At 35.8% G+C, this 26712-nt stretch overlaps 1 protein-coding gene across 6 annotated transcripts in view; it reads right to left on the bottom strand.

Moving 5' to 3' along the window:
- TAX1BP1 (Tax1 binding protein 1) overlaps positions 1-26712 on the bottom strand; it is an 85064-nt gene that overhangs the window by 6036 nt on the left and 52316 nt on the right. For all 6 annotated transcript variants that reach the window (XM_082397948.1, XM_082397949.1, XM_082397950.1 and 3 more), the window contains 5 exons: positions 26012-26109; positions 22734-22859; positions 20040-20111; positions 7336-7519; positions 6830-6978 (listed from right to left, as the gene is read on the bottom strand). In XM_082397948.1, the coding sequence (XP_082254074.1) occupies positions 6830-6978; positions 7336-7519; positions 20040-20111; positions 22734-22859; positions 26012-26109 (629 nt within the window). The remainder of the gene's footprint in view (positions 1-6829; positions 6979-7335; positions 7520-20039; positions 20112-22733; positions 22860-26011; positions 26110-26712) is intronic.

Raw genomic sequence — 26712 nt, 5'->3', positions numbered from 1 at the left:
TTTATGTGGGATTTTTTTCAATAGTATATACTACAATACTACATGAAATGAGGTTGGTTGGATCCTCGAATGCAGATCTGTGGATATGGGAGAAACCACAGATGTAGAGGACCAACTGTAAGTTATACTCAGATTTTCAACTGCATGGAGAGTTAGCACCCCTAACCCTCACATTTAGGGTCATCTGTACTTACTGCTATAGAAGCATGTACTAAAAAATAGTTAAGATGGTAAATTTTATGCGTATTCAACCACAATAAAATATGCAATTGTGATCAAACTAGCAATACACACTCAGGAGCTAATGATTGAGTTACACCATCTAAATCATTAGGATTCAGACAATCAGAATTTCTGAAACTGTGTTATGGTTCCACCTTTGCCAGGAATTATTAATTGAAATATTTAGATATCATTAAGGAGCTAGTAATGAATATCAATGAAGAAAGATCCACCACTTAATAGAACTTTTACTAAGTTAATAATTACTACTTTAGTTTAAGAACATCCTATAAGAAACATTTGCTAAGGCCAAAATCAACACATTAAGAACAGAGTACCAATGACTCTGGGTAACTTTTATATACAACTAAAGAATTAACGTTTATCCTTATAACTGTATTATTAAGTAATATTAGTCAACATTCTCTTTTTATGAGATGTTACTGTTTAAGCTCAGCCAAACATCCATTTCTAGTAATATGTCAATGAAGGAATATCATTGAATTATAACTCCATAAAATTTAAAGGTATTTTAAAAATAGGAAAGCAAATAATTTTGTAAGATCTCTATTTTCAAATGTCACTTTTCTCAAATACATGCAGCCCTATGTTCATGCAGCACTATTTACAAGAGCCAAGACATGGAAACAACCTAAATGTCCATCGACAGATGAATGGATAAAGAAGATGTGGTATATATGTATACAATGGAATATTACTCAGCCATAAAAAGAGTGAAATAATGCCATTTGCAGCTACATGGACCTAGAGATTATCACGCTAAGCGAAGTAAGTCAGAAAGAGAAAGACAAGTACCATATGATATCACTTACATGTGGAATCTAAAATAATGACACAAATGAACTTATCTACGAAACAGAAACAAACTCACAGAGAGCAGACTTGTTGTTGCTGAGGGGGGCCGGGGGGAGGGGGGTGGATTGGGAGTTTGGGATTAGCAGATGCAAACTATTACATATAGAATGGATAAACAACAAGGACCTATTGTACAGCACAGGGAACTATATTCAATGTCCTGTAATAAACCATAATGGAAAAGAATACCAAAAAAAGTTACTTTTCTCCATATCCAAAACTTAAAACAAACCAAAGACCTAAATTAGAAGCTAGAGCTACCTTAGATAAAGCAATGGTTTCTGAGATACGACAACAAGAGTACAAGCAAAAAAAGGATACGTAAATTTGACTTCATCAAAATTTAAAACTTTTGTGCTGCAAAGGATACCACCAAAAGAATATAAAGACAATCCACAGATGGGAGAAAATATTTGCAAATCATTTATCTGGCAAGGGACAAATAATCCTATATAAAAATGGCCAAAGGACTTGAATAGACATTTTCCCAAAGAACATATACAAATGGTCAACCAGCACATTAAAGATGCTCAATATTATTAGCCATCAGGGAAATGCAAATCAAAATCATGATGATATGCCACTTCTCATCTACTAGGATGGGCTATCATCAAAACAACAGACAACAAGTGTGGGTAAAGATGATGTAGATAAACTGGAACTCTTACACTTACACACTGCCAATGGAAAAGGAATCAGGCAATTCTTCAAAAGGTTAAACATAGAGTTACCCTATGACCCAGCAATTCAACTCCTAGGTATATAACCAAACTGAAAAAGGTATTCAAACAAAAACTTGTACATAAGTTCACAGCAGCACTATTCACAAGAGCCAACTGTTAATCAACAGAGGAATGGATAAACAAAATGTGGTATATCCATACAACACACTATTCAGCATTTAATACAAAGGAATGCAGTACATTTTTCATGCTAAATATGTATGCATGCTAAAACATGGATGGATCTTGAAAACATTATGCTAAGTGAAAGAAGCCAGTCACAAAAGACCTCATATTAGAAGATTTGACTCACATAAATGTCCAGAATAAGCAGCTCTACAGAGACAAAGTAACTGCTAAAGGGTACAGGGCTTCTTTTTGTGGTGAGGAAAATGTCCTAAAATTGAATGTGGTGATAGCTGCACAATTCTCTGAATATACTAAAAACCACTGAATTGTATACTTTAAATGGTAATTGTATGGTATGTGAATTATATCTCAATAAAGCTGTTACCAAAAATTACTTTTCTAAGATGATCTGAACATTAGTAGGCAGAAAATAAAAATAATTAAAAGCATTTCTTTAGCTAAAATCGTTAGTCACAAATATTTAAATAGACCCTACTGTATATGAAAGGCATTGTACTATATGGTATAGAGAAGGTAAAATTCAGCATTAAGAGATGCCAACCAGGGACTTCCCTGGTGGTCCAGTGGGTAAGACTCCACACTCCCAATGCAGGGGGCCTGGGTTCGGTCTCTGGTCAGGGAGCTAGTTCCCACATGCATGCCGCAACTAAGAGTCCGCATGTCGCAACGAAGATCCCGCATGCCGCGACTAAGACCAGGCGCAGCCTAAATAAATAAATATTTAAAAAAGAAAGGAAAAAAAAAAGAGATGCCAACCAGAGATATATAATCAGCTGGAAATAAGTGTGTATTAAAAAAACTAAAAATAGAACATATAGAATTCATGTAATCTTTTTGTTTTTAATTTATTTTATTTATTTTTGGCTGCGCTGGGTCTTCGTTGGTGTGCGCAGGCTTTCTCTAGTTGCGGTGAGCGGGGGCTACTCCTCATTGCAGTTCGTGGGCTTCTCATTGCGGTGGCTTCTCTTGTTGCGGAGCACGGGCTCTAGGCCCGCAGGCTTCAGTAGTTGTGGCTTGCGGGCTCTAGAGCACAGGCTCAGTAGTTGTGGTGCACAGGCTTAGTTGCTCTGTGGCATGCAGGATCTTCCAGGACCAGGGCTTGAACCCACGTCCCCTGCGTTGGCAGGTGTATTCTAAACCACTGCGCCACCAGGGAAGCCCCTCATGTAATCCTTTTGATGAAGTCTAATTTATCTATTTTTTCCTTTGTTGCTTGTGCTTTTGGTGTCATATCTAAGAAACCATTGTCTAACATCACAAAGACCTACCTCTATGTTTTCTTTTGAATTTTATACTTTAGCTCTTATATTTAGGTTCAATTTGAGTTAATTTTTGTATATGGTATGAGGTAGAAGTCCAATTACATTTTTTTTGCATATGGATATCCAAATGTCCCAGCATCATTTGTTGAAATGATTATTCTTTCCCCTTTGAAATGTCTTGGGGGACTTCCCTGGTGGTGCAGTGGTTAAGAATTGGCCTGCCAGGGGCTTCCCTGGCGCAGTGATTGAGAATCTGCCTGCCAATGCAGGGGACACGGGTTCGAGCCCTGGTCTGGGAAGATCCCACATGCCGTGGAGCAACTAGGCCCGTAAGCCACAATTGCTGAGCCTGCGCGTCTGGAGCCTGTGCTCCGCAACAAGAGAGGCCACGATAGTGAGAGGCCCGCGCACCGCGATTAAGAATGGCCCCCACTTGCCACAACTAGAGAAAGCCCTCGCACAGAAACGAAGACCCAACACAGCCAGCCAGCCAGCCAGCCATAAATGAATGAATGAATGAATGAATGAATGAATTGGCCTGCCAATGCAGGGGACACGGATTCGATCCCTGGTCCAGGAAGATCCCACATGCCGCGGAGCAACTAAGCCCTTGCGCCACAACTACTGAGCCTGCGCTCTAGAGCCCGCATGCCACAACTACTGAAGCCCGTGCGCCTAGAGCCCGTGCTCTGCAACTAGAGAAGCCACCGCAATGAGAAGCCCGCGCACTGCAACGAAGAGTAGCCCCCGCTCACTGCAACCAGAGAAAGCCCACGCGCAGCAACAAAGACCCAACACAGCCAAAAATAAATTAATTTTAAAAAAAAAGTCTTGGCAGTCTTGATAAAAGTGAATTGACTGTAATTATATACTACTTTTGTAAACAGAAAACATATTGGTTATATTCAAAGTAAAACTTTAAAAATAAGACAACATATGAAAAATGGCAAAATTTAAGAAAGGCAAAAATTCCATGTGTCATGACAATGAGAAACAGGACTTGATTCTTTCAAGCAGTGATTCCCAACAATTTTGGAATCATAGCCCCTTTGAAAACCACAGATCCTTCTGAGAATAAAAACTAAAAAACTCATCAGAAAAAAATGTAAATACAAAAATTGTCAGTCTTCAATTGGGGGGTTCATAGTGAAGGATTCATGTGGAAAGCTGCAAACTACACATTAACAGAATGTGTGAACCTCAGTCTTTCAGAGATAGAGGAGAAAGGAAAGAAGTAAAGCTAGTCAGGTGGAAGGGAAACACTATACAAAGGCATAAAAACAACTGGAAAGTGGGATATGTGTTAAAGGAAGAGAAGGTAATCCAACCTTGCCTGATGGGCTTTAGGAAGTTTAGACCAGTGCAACTCAAACTTTATTAAGCACATGATCACCGAAAGACTTTGTTAAATGCAGTCTGATTCTCTGTAGGTCTGGAGTGGAGCCAGAGATTCCTTATTTCTAGCAAGCTCCCAGGAGATACCAACAGTGTTAGTCCAAAAATGATATTTTTGTGTAGCAAGAGTTTAGACCATGGTTCCCAAAACTGTGCAGGAGGCTACTGAGATGCTAAAGGTGCCATTAACTGAGAAAGTTTGGGAACCTCTGGTTTAGTCGTTTGGTAGGTTGATAGGTGGTAAAACCACAACTTCCATAGCCAAACTGATGAGGCTGTACGCTTACCAGCTGTATGACTTGAAGCAAGCCAGGTAGTCTGTCTCTGTTTCCTCCAATATAGTAACAGTTTCTACCTCATAGGACAGCTATGTAGAGTTAATATATTTAAAGTGTTAAGCATTAGCTGTCCAATAAAACTACAGAAATGTCTATTGCCATCACTATCATCATAATTACAACTATGAGGTGAAGGGGAGTGAGTCATAAAAGCCTTTTTTGATCTGACAGAAAGTTTTTGGTGCAGAAGGGAGGAGATATGGCAGGTATGACTGGAGGGGGCTGGAAGTGCAGCCGCTTCAACCCCAACTGAAAGGCACTGGGTCCCGGGCTGTTAAATACTTCCAGGGCAAAGAACCAGAGAAAAGGGACAGGTCGACTCAGAGCTGCTTTTTATACTTTAACTAAAACACTTCATTTGCAAGTGATTTTTGTTGCTGTAATGACAAGAATTTTTTTTTAAAAATATGGTCTGAATGTACATAAAAATTAGTTTCTGTCTAATGTGAAAAATCTTCTGATAGCAAAATACAATTACCCAAGGTGTGCCTATTAAGACCCCTTCCATCTCATTACCAAATCTAAGCATGTCAGCAAATGAGCACAAGACTCTAACACTGCTTCTCATGGGTTTGCAGGAGGGCAAAGCACACAGATCAGAAAGAACATTCTGCTAATTAAACTGAAGCAGATGACTACAGAAGAGAAGAGCTTGTCACATGTAACATCTGTGCCAAGAATGATCAGATTAAATATGCAAAATGTGAAGTAAAGGTGTGAAAAAGCAGTAAGATGATACTCTAGACTTCATATAGGCTACCAAAGTTCTGACAGTTTTCCTAATTATTCCCAGTAATGGATATAGGAGGCCAAAAGGCAGAAGAGAGAAATACATTTTTCTCCATTATGGGTGTTGAGCACTAGGGCTAAAATCATGCCTGTCTGAACACTGATCAGTTTCTGCAAAGGTTAATAGCAATTAAATGCAGCAAACTAGATTAAATGAGAGACAGGTCATGATACCGCTGTACTTGCAAAGAGCACGATAAAGCATTTCTTTTAAACACATCTTAATGCACAGAAAATCCAAAAAGAGCTGCTATGAGGAAAAGGATCTATTAAATGGTGACGAAATCTCTTAAATGAAATAAAAAGAATGCCATGCCATGTAAACTGATTCAATTATCAACAGTACTGTACTGCTGAGAGATTAAATACTAATCATGTCTACAAGAGTATTTCTCTGAAAAAGAAAACTATGATACACACACTTCTTTTTCTTGCTAAAGATAACGAAGAGTCCACTTTATAATTTAAAGTGGGATATAAATGCAAAACTGAAAAGATGCACACCAAAGCATAACGCTGTCATTAACACTTTGCTTCTTGCAACCTAGTACATCTACAATCAAAAGAATATAGTAAATAACTCTGTGATAATTAAGATTAAACTATCTGTGACTACAGTTAATACTGTATTGTATATTTGAAAGTTGCTAACAGAGTAGATCTTAAAAGTTCTCATCACAAGAAAAAAAAATTATAGCTGTATGATGATGGATGTTAACTAGACTTGTTATGATGATCATTTCGCAATATACACAAATACCGAATCATTATGTTCCACACCTGAAACATATGTTATATGTCAATTATAGCTCAATCTAAAAAAAATTTTTAAGATTAAACTATCTTATAACTACAATATTCTAAGGTCATTCTCTCCATAAATCCTAAAGTGTAAGTCTGAAGCATATTAATGGTTGATTTTTCAAATTTAAATACAAGCAGATTTTTCAAAAAATCAAGTAAGCAATCATGTGTACACACAAGCATATACATTCTCTCTTTCCACACACACATAACTCTCTACACAGGACAAAAAATAAAAGGGACAGGCTCAGAAAATAGAAATTCAATTTACTTTACTATCCTCAGGGTCTTCTAAACCATCAGGTCGACTTAGGTTTCGAGCAGGCTGGCTGCAGACAACATTATCTTCCAGTCCCCAAGAGGGTACTCTCACAGGTGGCCTTTGGATTTCATCTGGGTAAAAAGCACCATCTGCTCCATCTGAAATAAAAATTTTGGAAGGGTAGGGTAAAAGCTGGTACTAAAATTAGAATCTCTGTGTATAGCTATGATGAACAGAATATAAAGAACCACTTTAGTGTATCCAAAAAAATGTCTTTTTTTTAACCCAAATGATCTTTAAAAATAAGAACTATGTGCAATAAGCAAATAGACTCCTCATTCATGGTGTACTGCTTCTAGATGAAGCCAGTTAGTGTTAAACATTAAAACTGCTTATTATAAAACAAGATTTCTGTTAGAGTTGATCATACCAACAGTTCTCTAATCCCAGGAAGATACAAACAAACAAAAAAAACTCCACATTCAGCTAACCCCAACCAAAAATATTTTAATAACCTCTTGTTTCCTGTGTTGCATAAGGATTACCAAACTGCAGAACTGGTTGTGTATTTGGCACTGCAGGAACATGACCATTTTGCTCTGAGCTGGTGTTGAAACACTGTGAGATCTGCTGAGGACTCTGGGAATTCTGACCCTCCAATTTCCTTTCTGCTTGATTTTCTAGACTCCTTTTAAGTTCCTAAAATTAACAAAAACAAAGGTGAATAAGCAACCAAATATTTTTTAACAAGAGCATTAAATATTTAGCCAAAATATAACAATAAAATGATTTCCCTATTATATTTAAAGTATAACAGTTGGAAAGGCTGGTTCTCAACTTCTCATAAATGTCCCTTCCACATCTAACAAAATCAGAAAGCAGGATAAAGCCCAATATATTTTCAAATTTATTTGTGCCAATAAAGTACCCTTTTTATTGCTAATTGAGAGGAAATTGCGAATCTCTTACAATTTAGCTATTAGTAAAAATCACAAGACAAAAAACAACTCAGACTGCTTCCCTAGTAAACTCTATTGAATATTTAAAAAAATACTAATCTTGTATAAACTCTTTCAAAAACTAGAGGAAAAAACACTGTCTCAGCTTACTTTACAAGACCAGTATTATCCTGATACCCAAACCAGTGACATCACAGGAACACGGCAGACCTCAACTGCAGACCCTCACGAATACTGATGTAAAAATCCTTAATTAAGAGATCAAATTCAATATTAGAAAAGAATACATTGGGACTTCCCTGGTGGAGCAGTGGTTAAGAATCTGCCTGCCAATGCAGGGGACATGAGTTCAATCCCTGGTCTGGGAAGATCCTACATGCGGCGAAGCAACTAAGCCCGTGCGCCACAACTACTGAGGCTGAGCTCTAGAGCCCATGCTCCACAACAAGAGAGGCCACCACAATGAGAAGCCCTCGCACCACAACAAAGAGTAGCCCCCGCTCGCTGCAACTAGAGAAAGCCCACATGCAGCAACGAAGACCCAACACAGCCAAAAATAAATAAATTTATTTAAAAAAAAAATCATGACCAAGTGGGTTTTATCACAAGAATGCAAATTTAGTTTAACATCCAAAAATCAATGTAATTCATCACATGTTCATAGACTAAAGGAAAAAAGCATACAATCATTTCAATAACTGCAAGAAGAAACATTTTATAAAATTCAACAGGCATCCATGATTTAAAAAAAAAAAAAGACATCTACAAAAACCTACAGTGAATCTTAATGGTGAAAAATTAAATGGTTCTACCTAAGATCAAATATTAAGGCAAAAATGTCTGTTCTAACTACTTCTATTCAACATTATACTGGAGTTTCTTTTTTTTTTAATATTTATTTATTTATTTGGCTGCACCGGGTCTTAGTTGCAGCACTCGGGATCTTCGATGCGGCATGCAGGATCTTTTAGTTGCTGCATGCGGGATTTAGTTTCCTGACCAGGGATCAAAGCCAGGCCCTGTGCATTGGGGAGCGCAGAGTCTGGACCATGAGGGAAGTCCCTATACTGGAGGTTCTAAACAGTGTTAAGATTAAGGCAAGATTACGATTAAGGCAGACAGACTGGAAGGGAAGAAGTAAAACCATCTTTACTCACAGATGATATGATCATAGAAGTGGAAAATCCTAATGAATACACTAGAACTAGGAGAATGAGTTAATTTAGCAAGGCTGCAGTATATAAGGTCAATATATAAAACCAACTGTACTGCTAATATATCAGCAACACACAACTGAAAAATGAAATTTTTTAAAATTCTATTTATAGTAACATTCATAGATTAAAAATTAAATACTGAGGAATAAATTTAGCAAAAGATGTGCAAGGCCTATGAACTAAAAGCCACAAACATTACTGAGAGAAATTAAAGAGAGCCTCAGCAAATGGAGAAATATACCACATTCATGGACTGGAAAACTTATTTTTATGCTATTAATTCCCCCCAAATTGATCTACAGATTCAATGCGATCCCAATCGAAATTCCAGCAGGCTTTTGTATAAACTGACAAACTGATTCTAAAATGTACATGGAAACACAAAGGTCCTGGAATAGCCCATTTTTAAAAAGCAGAACAAACTTCAAGACTTACACAATCTGATTTCCAGACTTATTATAAAGCTATAATAATCAACTGAGTACAGTTTTAGCCTAAGGATAAACAGATTGGGGGTAGGCAAACTTTTCCATAAAGGGCCTGATGGTAGATATTTTCAGCTTTGTAAGACACAGTCTCTGTCACAACTTCTCAAATCTCTCTCTGCTATTGCAGCCATAGACAATACCTAAAAATGAATGGGCATGGCAATGCGCTTTAATAAATCCTTATTTACAAAAACAGGCCAGAAGCCAAATTTGGATGTAGGCCTTAGTATGCTGACCCCTAATATAAATCAATAAAACAGAAAAGAGATTCCAAAAATATACCCATACTCTTGTCAATTAATTTTCAACAAAGATGCAGAAGTAATACAATGGAGGAAAAATGTTCTTTTAAATATATGATGCTAAAAAACTGGATATCTGCATACAAATAAACAAATTTTGACTACATATCATTCCTTACACAAAAATTAACTTTAAGTAGATCATAAATCTAAACATAAGGCTGAAACTATAAAATATACTGGATTAAAAAATAGGAGAAAATCTCTGTAACCCTGGGTTAGGCAAAAATTTCAGATAGGACACATATAGCATGAACCATTAAGAAAAACATTGCTAAACTGGACTACTTCAGAATTAGAAGCTTTTGCTCTTCAAAAGACAGTATTTTTAAAAATGAAAAGGTGAACCACAAATTGGGAGAAAATATTTCCAAAATACATAACATAGAAATTGTATTTGGAATATATTTTTTTAAACTCTTAAATCCAAAAAAGATAACCCAATAAAAAATCAGGTAAAAGATCTGAACAGACACTTCACAGAAGAATATATATGAATGGCCCTTGTAGGCACATGAAAAGATGTTGAGCATCACCAGTCAGTCATCGGGGACTATCCGGAAAAAAACAAAAACACTAATCTTAAAAGATACATACACCCTAATGTTCATAGCCGCACTATTTAAAATAGCAGAGATATGCATGGAAGTAACCCAAGTGCCCATCAACAGACAACTGGATTAAGAAGATGGGTGTGTATGTGTGTGTGTGTGTGTGCACGCGCACGTGCACTTGATTCAATAAGTCAAAGACAAATACTATATGTATGGTATCACTAATATGCGGAATCTAAAAAATAATATGAATGGCTGTATATACAAAAAAGAAACAGACTCACAAATATAGAAAACAAACTTGTGGTTACCAAAGGGGAGGGGGGAGGGACAAATTAGGGGTATGAGATTACAGATAAAAACTACTATATATAAAATAGATAAGCAACAAGGATTTACTGTGTAGCATAGGGAATTATACCCATTATCTTGTAATAACCTATAATGGAATATAATCTGCAAAAATACTAAATCACTATGCTCTACACCTGAAACTAACACAATATTGTAAATCAACTATACTTCAATTAAAAAAATTTTTTTTAAAGTTTAACATTAAAAAATAATAATTAAAGGGCTTCCCTGGTGGTGCAGTGGTTGAGAATCTGCCTGCCAATGCAGGGGACACGGGTTCGAGCCCTGGTCTGGGAAGATCCCACATGCCACGGAGCAACGAAGCCCGTGCGCCACAACTACTGAGCCTGCGCATCTGGAGCCTGTGCTCCGCAGCAAGAGAGGCCGCGATAGTGAGAGGCCTGTGCACCGCGATGAAGAGTGGCCCCCACTTGCCGCAGTTAAAGAAAGCCCTCGCACAGAAACAAAGACCCAACACGGCAAAAAATAAATAAATAACCATGCCCTATGACTAAAAAAAAAATAATAATAATAATAATAATAATTAAAAAAACACTAGTCGTCAGAGAAATTAAAACTAAAACCACAATGAGGTAACCCTACACACTCACTAGAATGACTAGAATTAAAAACTGACAATACGAAGGGCCAGTGACTGGAATGCTCAGACACTGCTGGTGGGAATGCGAAGTGTACAGCCTCTTTGGAAGACAATCTGGGTGTTTCTTAAAAACATACACTTACATACCATATAAGCCAGCAATTCCCTTCCTAGGTATCTACTCAAGAAAAATGAAAACACATGTCCACAAAAAAACTTGTAAGAGAATGTTCATAGCAGCATTACTCATAACAGCAAAACATGAGAAATAATTTGAATGCCCATCAGCTGGTAAAAGGATTAACGTCTATCAAGTAGTGAATAAATTCTGTATTACCACATTTATGTGAAATGCTAGAAAAAGTAAAACTATAGAGTAACAGAAAGTAGAACAGTGGTTGTCTGGGGCTGGGGGTAGCTGGAGGAACAGACTACATATGAGCGTGAGGGAATTATGTGCAGCAATGAAACATTCTATAGTTTGTAATGGTAGAGAACTATATGTATTTGACAAAATTCATCAAATTGCACTTAAAATGAGAGAATTTTATCATATGTAAATTGCACCAGGGACTTCCCTGGCAGTCCAGTGCTTAAGACTTCGCCTTCCAATGCCGGTGGGGTCCAGGTTCAATCTCCCTGGTTGGGGAGCTAAGATCCCACATGCCCCACAGCCAAAAAAACAAAACATAAAACAGAGCAATACTGTAACAAATTCGATAAAGACTTTAAAAATGGTCCACATCCAAAAAAAAAAAAAAAAAAAACTTTAAAAATAAAAATTAAAAAATTCAACCAAACATATTAACAAAGGATATAAGAATGAAAATTTTCATCTGTAAAGTAAAATTCAGCTGGTTTTGCTGATTGTCATCCCTTTGGAGTAGAGATGAGACTCTATGTTAACAAATTTTTACCTATAAAATGACCTTAAAATAGAGTAAGTGGCCTTCAAATGGAGTAAGTCATTATCACTGAGAGCAAAACTGGTAAACATGAAAAATGCAAGCCAATTTAGGTTTGAAAAGAGAAATGGGAATTAAAAGTTCTTCCTAAGCACGTGAAAAGAGTACAGAAGGCATATGAAATATAACATATTGCAGGATTGGTAAGTGAATGATTTACTTAGAACACAGGATGCATGTTAAGAGCAGAAGAAATGCAGCTAAAAACAACAGGTTGAAGGGCAAATGTGCCAGATGCGTCATACAGTTTACTACAATAGGCCTAACAGTTCCTGAACAATAATAACACAGTGAAATGGTCCTTAGCAAGGTTAATCTAGCAAAACTATACTGGGCACAGCTGAAAGCAGAAACAAATAATCAGGGGCGCAGCATGACATGGTGGATTGGAATCAGACCAGAATTTGCTCATCAGCTCCAGCACAAATAACCCTGAGGAGCTTATCTTCTTCAGGCCTCAGAGGACTACTGAGAAATGAGGGGAGTGTTTAGAACACAGCAGGCCCTCAACGGATGTCCCCTCACCTCCAAGACTCAAAAACCCCTGACATACCACTATAGTAATTCAAGATGTTTAAGTGGAAATGTGAAGAGAGAAAAAGGGAGAGAGTAAATTTTTAAAATATTTCAAAGATGATTCAAGAAAAGCGAAAAAAGGGCATGAAAGCAGCAAAAGAGTTAAGAGATGATAAAATACTTCTACAAAAGTGTAAGCAAATCAATTTAAAGGAGTATGGTTAAGTTCTTCTGTAAGCAAACAATAAACTACTTAAATGGAGTCAAGGGTTTCATCAAAACATTTATGCATGCGCTGACAGAGCCAAGGAACTTCATAGAGAATTCCAACCTAATAAAGAGTTTCCTCTAGGTTCATACTCCACTCCTCTACCATCAAAGATAAAATAAATCCTCTGCAAATAGTATAAGGGTAAGAAAAGGAGGAGTAAGCAGCTTTGATTCCTCATGGGGGAAACTGAGGCAGGGTAAACAGAACACAGGAACATGGACAAAATAGTTATGATTAGGTTGGCAAATTAGAAGACTGAACTCTTGACTCAGAGAAGATTCTTAAATTTGTATTCACAATGCATGCTTCCCCCCCCCACACACAAAAGGATCCATGTTTAGAATTCAGGAGATCCATGAACTTAAATGGAAAAAAAAAAAAAAAAATTTATATCTTTTCACTAACTTCTAACTGAAATTTAGCATTTTCTTTAATTATGGATGTAGGCAAAAAAACATAGCAACAGTTGCAGTACCTTTAATTTTGTCACCCACAAAAATCACAGATATACTCAAGATACCTTCCATTAATCATTTATAAATATATACAAATATTACTCTTCTATTCTTAAAAAGGAAGCAGATCATCTGGAAATATGAAATGATGATTCAGAAAAATCACTAGTCAGGTACCTGATAACGTTAAACAACATTTTGAAAGTTTTACTTTAAAAAATTTTTTATTTTAATTTTTTCTCTGGTAATAGTTAATAAAGTACTTCCCACCATCATTTTTATCATTATTTGCCATTGTGCTTTTGCTTTATTATTTTCTTTACTCTTCCCTTTTCATATTTCTAGTAAGGGACTTATACAGAATATCTGAAATAGTATGAAAATGATAAATAATTCTAAATAGTGGATTTGGAATGACATTAAAAAATAAGATACTTTAAGGTATATTAAGTTTCTAAATAAATTTAAATTGGTAGGGTTTTTAATCCTAAATTACTTCATACTATTAAAAGTTATTTTTAAAATAATTTTTTTATAATACTAGGGAGTTAGTTACTTAAAAACACTATAATGAGTTTTTATCCACATATATGTTCAATACTTATTGAGTATCTAATATGCAGCAGGCACTGCTCTCCAGGCACTAGAGATTTAGGAATAACCAAAACACACAACAATTCCTGCCCACATGAAGTCTGTATCTAGAGCAGGGCAGATGGACAAGAAACACAATAAGTAAAACACACATTCTGTTAGATGGTGATACATCCATTTTGTCATTTGCTCACTCAACTAATGCTTAATGATCACTTGGTTCATTCCAGGCACTGTCTGGATCTAGGTTTCGGTGCTGAACAAAAAGGACGTAATCCTAACTCTGCAGAGGATTGTGGCAGGAGTGAGGGTACTGAGAAACACTGGGGGAGAAGACAAACATGAAGCAAGCTGCTGAAATAGCAAACAGAAATTCTTATAAATACAGTCTTTAGAAGTAATATAAAACTATAGTGTCAGTAGCAGGGAAATCAAGAGTAACTCAAGAAGACAGGAAGTAGAAAGCAAACTGGCCTACTTCTATTGTATTCCTGGCAGGGCAGGGTATTAAATGACAACAAAACTGCTGATCCCACTACATTTCTTTTACCAAATATTTTTATAAGCAAATGCTATAAATTATGTTTGCCCCATTAACTTGTTTAGTCATTCAACAAATATTTAACTTCAAATATAAGGCACTGTACTAGAGGCTGCAAATACAGTGGTGAATAAAATAAACATGATCTCTGTTCTTCATGGACCTTATAATTAAGCAAAGGGAGTTGTTACAGAAATAAGCACAGAAATATTAACTACAAATTATGGTAAGTGCTATAAAATAAAAGTACAGCTCCCAGGTTTAAGTTTAATAAAGGTACCTAATTTAGACTGAGAGGTCAAAGAAGTCCTCTCTGAAAAAGAGAGATTTAATCTGAGACTTAAAGAATAAGTCAAGAGTGGTAGGAATAGTTAAATATTCAGAGGAAAATAATAGGAATTATGGGATATACTTGAAAAAATACCACTGGGGGAAGAGAGAAGGGAATTACGGTTGAACAGACAAAATAAGATGGCACTGGGACTTCCCTGGCGGTCCAGTGATTAAGACTTTGCCTTCCAATGCATGGGGTGTGGGTTCGATCCCTGGTCAGGGAGCTAAAATCCCACATGCCTCATGGCCAAAAAAAAAAAAAAAAGAAAAAACCAAAACATAAAAACAGAAGCAATACTGTAACAAATTCAAAAAAAAAAATACTTAAAAGAAAATTAAAATAAGATGCCACAAAGTAACATCTGTTGATTGCTCGATGAGAAGTACAACTGAGTTCGTTACATTATTCTCTTCTTACATATGTTTAAATTCTTCTGGGACTACCCTGGAGGTCCAGTGGTTAAGACGCAGTGCTTCCACTGCAGGGGGCACAGGTCTGATCCCTGGCTGGGGAACTAAGATCCTGCATGCCGCGTGGCGCAGCCAAAAAAAATTCTTCTTTAAAAAAAAAAAGTTAACAAAGAATTGTAGGCAAGAATATTCCTAGCAAAGTACATGAACAAGGGCCCTGAAACAAGAAAGCAATTCATGAGTTGTAAGGCCCGAGTGACTACAACAGTTCTCAAAGTGTGGTCCCCAGACCAGTAGCGTCAGGAACTTGTCGAATGTGCAAATCTCAAGCCCCACCCCAGACCTACAAATCAGAAACTCTGGGAATGGAAGCCAGAAATCTGTATTTTAACAAATACATTGTAAAGCAACCATACTCCAATAAAAATTAATTTTAAAAAAAATGTGGTACCCTAACAAACTATATTAAATGAAATTATATGAATGTAATGTGAAAAAGGGCAATTTTCAAGATAATCTAGTCTGTGGCATTCTATATATATGATTGTATGTTGACCTTTCCCTGCAAAGGCACAAGCTCTGCTAACTTTTGTTTAGCTTGTAATAAGTCATGACTGTACTCTTATCATTACTTATAACGTTGTATTTATTTGCTCATATTTCCCCAAATACATGTTGTATATCGCCATTTAATCTTTAATATTACAAAAAGGCAAAATATTTAAATAAATTTGATAATTACCTAAAAAACAAACAAATAATACAGGTGGTTCTGATTCAAGGTCAAGATTGAGAACACTACTGAGAGAAATTCTACAATAGAGGAGAGTCAAACAAGAAACTGTGGCTTAAAATGGGACTAGAGAGAGAGGCCAGTCATATAAAATATTACATGCTACATTGAATTTTGGCAGGAATTCCTTGGTGGTCCAGTGGTTAGGACTCCGCGCTTTCACTGTTGCTTTCACTGCCAAGGGCACAGGTTCAATCTCTGGTTGGGGCACGAAGATCCCACAAGCCACACAGTGCAGCCAAAAAAGAATTTTGGCATTTATCCTAAATGCACTAATGCATGGGAGGCCCGTTAAGGAGCTTCAAGCAAGAAAGGATCAGCTTTACATTTTTAAAGGTTACCCTGCCTGTGGTTTGAATAACCTTTTACTTCAGTCAAACATAGAGGAGGACGGACTTCCCTGGTGGTCCAGTGGTTAAGAATCCACCTTCCAATGCAGGGGACGTGGGTTCGATCCCTGGTCAGGGAACTAAGATCCCACATGCCACGGGGCAACTAAGCCCGCATGCCTCAACAAAAGATTCCGCATGCTGTGACGAAGATCCCACACGCCGCAACTAAGACCTGATGCAGCCAAATAAATATTGGAAAAAAAAAACATAGAGGAGGAGAGTGACCTCATGGAAGATGGCAGAGAAGAAATTATGGCCCTCACCCAACTATCTGCATGGAACTGAATCCTGACAACAAGTAGTGAGCTCAGAAGTAGATCTATACCCGTGAGATGACTGAGCCCCATCTGACACACTGACTGCAGTCTTGCAAGATGTCTAAAGAGGACCCAGCTAAGCCACACCTGGATTCCTGACTCATAGAAACTGTGAGATAACAAATACTGTTTTAAGCCACTACATTTTCAGGTAATTTGCTGTGCAGCATAATTAATACAGTCACCATATTGTTTTCTGTTTGTGATTTCAGCCATTTGTAACACAACAAAATGTACAAATGGTTATAATCATTTAGCACTATCTTTCACTGTTATATATGAAACTTCAAAATAACTATATAAAACATTCTATATATATAATTTTACATATAAATTATATATAAATTTTATATATGAAATATATATTTTTTATAAATGTAAAATATATAAAAATAAAGTATCTTGATTGCTTCTCTCTAGCATTAGCTATTAACTCCAAGCACAAAATACACTTAGAGCCAGGCTTCTTACCAAAAATGGTTAAGGTAGATCCATATTTCAAAAAGTTGTCTTAAGCATTTGGAATATATATTTTGTCAACTTCTTGTCAAATCTGATTAGGTCATCATTGTTTTAACTTTGAAATACACTTGAGGAAAACTCATACTGGAAATAAAAAATCATTTTCTTACTCTTCATTTGTGCTCCTATTGTTTTAATTAGCTTTAATCCACTGTTTGTTTGCAGGGATCTTTTTAACCCACTTGTCATTTTGTGTTACCATACACTGAAGGGGGCGAGGGAGAGAGAACAAACACAAGTAACCTTTGAACGCGATATACTGACAACCTGGGGTGGGGGGTGGGGGGGAAGGACTTGCAAACAATCTTGAATTCAATTCTATTCTTAATAGGTTTCCTTCTTTTAGTGATACGGCTCTAGCAGTTCTGAAGGTGTGGGATATTGGAATTAGCAAGTAGATTCAATGTATTGACACTATTGGGCACAGGATTCTCACTGTGGAAAAAGTGTACAAATAGGAATTAATGAGGCAAGGGGAAATTCCCTGGTGGTCCAGTGGTTAGGGCTCCATGCTTCCACTGCTGGGGCCAGGGTTTGATCCCTGGTCAGGGAACTAAGATCCTGCAAGCCACGTGGCACGACCAAAAACAAACACACACACACCAACATCCTTATCCTGATAATCTCTTTCTGTAGTTAGATAAAATTACTGTAATAATGTCTATTAAAAAATGCCTCTTTAAAAAAAAAAAAAAAAAAAAGGAAAGGAAAGCAAGGAAGAACCAGTGCGGAATTGGACTAGAACTCATGATATCTAAAATACACACCTTTCCCAGCTCAGACACTGAAAGGATCTACAAGCAATGAGCACACCTAGGGCCTGTATTTTGGGTTCTAAATACCATTTCCCACTAATAAGCAACCAGAACTCCTTGGAGAAATAAGGACCAGAGCTTCTTCATTGTAAAAAAATGGCCAATTCCAAAGATGAGGGAATAAAGGTATGAGAATACCTTGCAGTGCTAGAAAAAAATTAAGTGCTCAAAAGACCAACAATATCCTTTTGATATTGAGGCAGATCAGGAACCAGCTTGAAGGTATTCCCACTGACCAAATCTCAGACTATGTGAACATCAAAAAAATTCTTAATCCATTGACTAAAAAGAGCTCATATTGATGACTACCAAGTAGGAAGATAAGATGATATGTATTAAGATTAGATTAGATAGACACACAGATGTACACAGACACCCAAATATAAATTAAAAATACAGTTGGCCCTCCATATCTGCCAATGCAGAGCCAGCCAATGCAGAACCCAGGGATACTCAGGGCCGATGGTACCACACCATTTTATATAAGGGACTTTAGCATCCTCCTATTTTGGCATCCTTGGAGGGGTCCTGGAACCAACCCTGAGGATACCAAGGGATGACTGTACGTACATACATAAATACACACTGTGATATAAAAAACATTTTTGGTCTTGTCCCCAGTTCCTGGCACAGATCTCCTAAAACTTCTGGAATTTCCTGAATGATAGGAGTGTCTTTTGTCATTCATAACAAGCCGCTTTAGACCCTACCTGAATTTATGGCTAACAAGGTGACTCCTAGGTTTACAAAATTCTAATTTTTTCTTAAAAGCTTGAATTTTATCATTGGCAACAAATACTATCAACTGGTTTTCCTTAAAGTAACAGGCTCACTTCCCTTCTTTTCAAGAAAATATCTGCCAAATACCCCAGTCTGAATAACCAAATTTTGTCTATTAGTCATTCTTAAAAATAGAAATGATATGCCATATAAAAAGAGGCTAGTTCAGCTTAGAACTCAATCACACAGTGCTTTACCTTTAAAGGTATTTAATGCCACTTTACTTCATTAGGCAAAAGTGTTTTCCGAGTACTTCCCATTTCATCACACAGAATATTAAAAACATCCCCCAGGGTCAAGCTTCAATAAAATTAATATTTTACTGTTTCGTCATCTTAAGTGAAACTGTTTTCTATTTTTTTTTTTTAAACTGTGAACGCATGGTTAGGATGAATACAGTAACTACTAGTGCAGTTTGGTGCCACTGCCTTGATTCAGTATTAATACACCAGCAGTTTTCCCACCACTGCTTTTATACCAACAGTGCAAATGTAACAGAGTAGGGAAAAAGCAAATACTGTAATATTACGAAAACTGTTTTATCTTTGTAGACCTCTGAAAGGGGATGGGGACCCCCAAAGGACCACAAACCATACTGTGAGAAATGTTGCACTACAGCATATTTTATATTATAAATGTATGCTCTGAATGTTAGGTTACGCTACAAATCATTAAACAACTTCTAAAATGTTTACTGTTACAAAAGAAAACCAGATAAATACATTAGGTATAATTTTAAACTTGTTTACTGTTCTCTTAAATTTGAACACTGTAAAATTGTTTGTTAAATACAAACTATGTAACAAAAGTCAAACTAACTTTCAACACTTGAGCATTTTTCTAACAAAATATTTTTAAATATTATTTAACTAAAAACATTTTCCACCTAAGTGTCTTAACACCTGTTTGTCTTTTCTTTAGTCATTTAACTTTTTAAAAAAAATCACCCTCACATAACTGTAAAATGTGTGTCCCTTCATAAAGCTGTATTATCATTCAGTGTCACATGAAACTTTTTTTTAAGTACACTGTTCAATACCTTCTCCCTGGAGAGGTTTTCCAAATATGAAGTTAGACCATTTATCTCTTTGTCCTTCTCTGCCAATTGAAGCTGAAGAGAGAAAGAAATTATCATTATTTTCCATCATCTACTCTCTCCTTACTCTTCAACAGTTAGTTTATACCATTCTATCAAAATAATTCCTATTACCATATCCATGTATTTTCCTTGTTCTTATTCTTTGACATCTCTGAATTACTTGTCATTATTGACTAACTTCCCTCACTCTTAAAGCTTCTCCCCTGGTTTATGTGAAACTGCACCAACACTGTCATCCTCTCATGCTCTTTTTTAAAAGTCTGCTTCTTCACCATTACAAATATAGGTATTCTCCAAAGTTTCTTCTTTGGCTTCTTCTCTCTACATTCTCTGTAAACTCCCTTTCTTCTATGCCTTCAACAATCATGCTCATATGAATAAATCACAAATATTAACTCATGTGCCACACTCTGTTTCCCAAGATCCAAATCTGCCTTTTTAATTGATGGGTAAACATGTTTTCACTGTTGTCCTTCTGCACTGTAAGGGTAAAATGTCCCAAACCTACTTTTCTACTTTTGTTAACTGATATTATTAATCTCAGAGCCCACTGTGATTGAAGCTAGGAAACTATATTAAACACTCCTTCTCCTCTTCCTCTACTTCTCAACATTTTCAGTTTCCAAGTCTTTCATTTATTCAACAACTACCCATTATTTGCCTATTACAGCATAAGCAGTATGTATACAAATAAAACTATTCTTCAATGGTTTTTCCCTAAGGCTTTCCTTGATAGATTCAATGGTAGGTGATTGGGGAAGGTATCCAAGGAGATGGCCTTTATCAATTCATTCTAAGAATATTTGTACCTAATTTTCTTACCTTCAAAAACCCTTCCCACCTGTAAATCCTCTCAGTGCTACCAAATTATTTTCATAAAGACCCACTCTGGTTGGGTCCCTTTTCTCCTAGAAAATTCTTAACAGCAAATAGCACCCACATTCCAGTTTAACTCCCCCCAAATCTGGCTTCAACCTATCTTTCACATCTATCTACTCCATCACAGATATTAAAGTCCTATTACTCAAGACTGTCACAGCTCCCAGATTATGCTCTCTACTTCTGACCTCCAAACCTGTAATGCTTTTCCATCTGTTTAGAAAGATGTTTCTTTTTTTCCCAGCTCTGTTTATCCTCCCCTCCTGTTTGGTCTTTTCACAGGTCTAGTTTCTCTGTAATATCTAACTCCTAAATATTCCATTGGAAACAGCCCTAAAGTACTTAGACTTACAGCTTATGTAGAACTTCATCACATTTTGCCTTGTCTCATGGTGTTTGTGTCTAAGCAGCACAAAATAAGGGGAAAGGCACTAAACAAAAAGCCAAGCACCGTTACCAGTTGTACAACCTTAAATATGCTGTTTAATCTCGATGCTAATTTTTATCATTAATGAAATAAAAATACTATTTAGCTTCCCAAGGGTTTGAAAGATGATTACCTAGGTTGTGAATGTGAAAGAGTTTTGAATATCAAGATTACACTTCTAGCACTCCTTACTAGATTATAAACTCCTTAAGCATAGCATTGTGCCTTACTTATATGATCACCCACATAATAGCTAACATAGTGCTTTATATTTAATAGGCTTCAATAAATATTTACTAAATCATTTTTCCTAATCAATCTGCAAAAATAAACTTTCATATAAATTCAGTATTCATACTTTTTAATAATAACAGAAGTTCCCAGGCAATAAAAACAATATTCACAGTGATCCCAGGAACAACAATAACCTCATGAAATAAGTTTCAAAATTTCATTCTGACAGCAGATGAAAGTAAAAAAGGATCAAGCAGTTAAATTACCTTAGCCTGTACCAACCCAAACAAAGTAATTCTTGGTGCCTTTAAGAATGTTATATTTTAAAATTAGATTATAGGTACAATTAGCTATGACAGAGCAAATTTAAATCATTTAGAACTTCCAGGCCTTTAGTCACACACACAAAAAAATGCCAATTATACACACATGCACATACCTTAAAATACTTAAGATTACATTTTATTACTTAGAGGGAAAATGTCTTTCCACTTATTAATTAGCTAGACAGCCTACTAATTTTTTTCTCCAACATTTTTACAAATATCATTTACCATTCAGGCTTGTTTGTTGCCTAGTGTTAAACTGGCAAAAATAATCTTCATTAATTAAGACTGTATTGTTTACTCTGCAGTATCTCATTTAGGATCACAAGTAACACATTTTGGTGATAAATTTAAAAACCTTTACATAAATTTTTTAAATTACTGATCCTATCTTATCACACTCCCCAAAAAAACCACCAAGGCCCTAGAATAATTTTACAAACACATTCACAATTAAGTGAAAAAGGAATATGAAATGATCACTTTCATCTTAAAAACTAAGCATGATTTAAAGATATAATTTCAATAGCCATCTGAATCCGCAAAATGAAAGCCACAATGGCAATGCATATGGGTATCTATTTTCTCAGTTCATAGTTAATGAACTGTATTCAACATAACTAAATACATAGTACATTTTTATCTATACACGAAAATACTATCCCAATTACCCATGTTGAAACTTTACGTTAGATTGACCAAATTATAGATAGCACATTTCAAAAGTATCAGGTACTATGCCTCAAGTTATACGAATAGTAAACCTACTTTGTAATTCTCTTCTACTTCAGCTAGTTCTAGTTTCACATTTTCAGCAATTTCCACTTGTTCTTTCCATTTCAGCTCCATTTTTGCAAGTTCATCAGCATATTTATTGCATTTTGTTTTCTCATCCTAAATGAAATTAGTATAATTACCAAAAGATTTTAAATCCATATACAGCTAATATCTATACAAACATACTTGTGCTGAATGTTTATTATAACACTGTTGTAAAGGTATAAAAATTGAAATAACCAAAATGTCTGTCAGTGGAAGATTGGACAAATCATTTTATATCCATACAATGGAACAGAATATATTTATTGAAAAAGAACAAAGTGATCTAAAAATTGACAAGGAAAAATGGCAAGATACATTAATTGAAAATATCAAGTTGCAAAAACAGAATATATAGTATAATCCCATTTCTGCTTTAAAAGTTGTTTAACACAATTTTATATGATGTCTATGTAGTATATGTAGAAAAAATAAACCAAATTTATTTATTTTTTTTGGCCACATCACACAGCTAGTGGGATCTTAGTTCCCTGACCAGGGAATGAACCCAGGCCCTCGGCAGTGAAAGCTCGAAGTCCTAACCACTGGACTACCAGGGAATTCCATAAACCAAAATATTAATAGCCCTTATATCTGGGGATCAGGATCATAATGGTACTTTTTACCACCTTTATTCTTTATTTCTGTAACATCATAAGATTTCACAATAAGCACACATTACTTTTGCAAAGGACATAATAAAAATCACATATTTATAATGCTGTTGTTTCCATATATTAATAATTAAAACTCTGGGATTTCCTGATCAAGACAATCTTTAGATGGATTTCTTATACATTGCTCTTCTCTACAACCCAGAATGTTAAAAGAATGGAGTTTTAAAACATGACGAGGAACTTCCCCAGCAGTCCAGTGGTTAGGGCTCTGCGCTTCCACTGCAGGGGGCACAGGTTTGATCCCTGGTCAGGGAACTAAGATCCCACAAGCCATGCAACAAGACCAATAAAAAAAATTTTTTTAATTAAAAAAAAGAAAAGAAAAAATATATGCTATATGCTTTGAGCAATTCAATGGAGAAAAGTCCTTTCAACAAATAATGCTGGATCAATTAAATACCCTTACTATACACACCACACCTCACACCATAAACAAAAATAAACTTAAAAATGGTTAACAGGCCTAAAAGAACGTAAGACTACAAAACTTCTAGAAAACAAGAGAAAATCATTACAAGTTGGAGTAGTAAATATTTTCTTAGAACATACAAAGAACACATAAACAATAAATTGATAATCTGTACTTCAGCAAAACTAAAACTTTTTCTAAAAACACCATTAAGGAAATAAAAAGGCAAGCCACAGACTGGGAGAAAATATTTACCCCACATATCTGACAAAGGACTCGTATCTGGAATAAAGAACACTTACAACTCAATAATAATATGAACCAATTTTTAAAATGGCAGAAGATGAACTCACAATAAAAAGGAATAAACTATGAGAAGTAAGTCAGAAAGAGAAAAACAAATACCGTATGCTAACACATATATATGGAATCTAAAAAAAAAAAAGTCATGAAGAACCTAGGGGCAAGACAGGAATAAAGACGCAGACCTACTAGAGAATGGACTTGAGGACACGGGGAGGGGGAAGGGTAAGCTGGGACGAAGTGAGAGAGTGGCATGGACATATATACACTACCAAATGTAAAACAGACAGCTAGTGGGAAGCAGCCGCATAGCACAGGGAGATCAGCTCGGTGCTTTGTGACCACCTAGAGGGGTGGGATATGGAGGGTGGGAGGGAGGGAGACGCAAGAGGGAAGAGATATGGGGATATACGTATAACTGATTCACTTTGTTATAAAGCAGAAACTAACACACCATTGTAAAGCAATTATACTCCAATAAAGATGTTAAAATTTTTTTTAATAAATAAAATTTATTAAAAAAAACAAACAAAAAAAGGAATAAACTACCAATAATAAGCAACAATATAAACAAATCTCAAAATAACTATGCTGAAAGGGGACAGGAAAAGAAGAACATACCATATGATTCCATTTATAGAAATGGTGCAGTGGTTAAGAATCCACCTGCCAATGCAGGGGACACGGGTTCGAGCCCTGGGCCAGGAAGATCCCACATGCCGCGGAGCAACTAAGCCCGTGAGCCACAACTACTAAGCCTGTGCTCTAGGGTGCGCGACTAGAGCCCATGCTCCGCAACCTACAACGAAGAGTAGCCCCTGCTCGCCACAACTAGAGAAAGCCTGCGCACAGCAATGAAGACCCAATGCAGCCAAGATAAATAAATGAATAAATTTATCAAAAAAAAGAAAGAAAAAACACTGACACCAATAAAGATATTATATTTTTAAAAAAGACAGTAACATAAAATATTTTAAGTTAATTACTATAATAATATATGAATTTCCTTACATGGCTCTAAAAATTATCCCTCTCCTCTCCACATGAACAGAGAAACAAACACACAAAAAATATTTAATTGAATGAACGAAAAACATACACAAAACATCTTTTCCTCTCTTCCCCAAATCAGGTACAAATAAGACGCATTTTCCCTTTGTCCTTTAACTACCCCAGGAGTGAATACTACTAGGAAGTTGCAAAACTTGTATGTCTGAATAATAGTTTAATATAATCAAAATAATACCGTAAAGGCAACCACTCATTTGGGTACCATTCCTTTTTTTCCACTTTACATATATAGTCACTTTAGGATGTGGTGAAAGTCTTTGCTATTATTACAGTAAGTGTAAAAAAGAATACTTCTTTTTTATGCAGTTCAAACATTTTTCATGTATCCTTATCAGAAGAAGAAGACAGACAATATCCAACCCCAACCTCAATTAATCACTTGCCCATTATCAAGAGAAGGACATCAGGGGAACAGAAAACAATAGTTTTAGGATCGTGTTTTTTTTTTTTTTTTTTTTTTTTGCCCATGCTGTGCAGCTTGTGGGATCTTAGTTCCCCGACCAGGGATCGAACCCTGGCCCACGGCAGTGAAAGTGCCGAATCCTAACCAGTGGACCACCAGGGAATCCCCAAGGATCGTGATTTTACACACATGCCTACATGAACAGGTACACAGAACAACCCCCACTTATCATCTCAAAAGTGAAACTAAATATCAGTATATGGGTATAAAAAAGAAACCCTGGGATACCCATCAATCAAAACAATAAGGATAAGCTAAGCCATCACATTTGATAAATCTTTCTCTTACAAGAGAGCTAGCTTACCTGCAAGAGTTGTTTACATTTATTATACTTTTCTGCAGCAATTTCTTTGGTCATTTCAGAGACTTGTCCCTTAGTTAGATTGTCAAAATCTACCTCAGCTATAACAAGGCAGAAAATTAAAAGATTATTAAAAATTATTTTGATCCTTGTATTATCTTCCTGGTCAGAATAACTTGAGGGTCACTATACTGTGAAATATAATAAATGGAATACTAAAGGAGAGAAACATCTATTTGAAAACATCTATTCATATACTAAATAAACAGAGAAGGACAATATAAACATTAGATGAGAATTTTTTTTAATATTTTTTAATTTTAATTTTTTCATTCAAATTTTAAAAATCATTATTTTTTTAACTAGCTAAAAATAGTTCTAAAATGGCACAGAAATTGTTCTCTATATACTTAATAGATAAGATATATAGGAAAGCCATACTCTTTGAGAAAACATATTAAATCATTTTTCTAGTCCTTCACTACTATTCAATAAGTCTTTATTAAGTCAATATAACACCTTTCTTGGTACTACACAGGATATATAGAAATGGAAGGCAGGATCCTGTTCTACAGCAGTTGAATCTAAATATTTAATAGTATAGGAAACTTACAATACATTTAAAAAGTCTAAAACACCAATTGCCCCAGACACTACACAATTAAATATACTTTCATGCTCTAGTATTTATTTTTGTTATTGTC

Source organism: Balaenoptera borealis, assembly GCF_965194805.1.
Source record: "Balaenoptera borealis genome assembly, chromosome: 7".
NCBI lineage: Eukaryota > Metazoa > Chordata > Mammalia > Artiodactyla > Balaenopteridae > Balaenoptera > Balaenoptera borealis.
The sequence above is the reverse complement of the archived record's forward strand: the minus strand, read 5'-3'. Positions and strand labels throughout refer to the sequence as shown.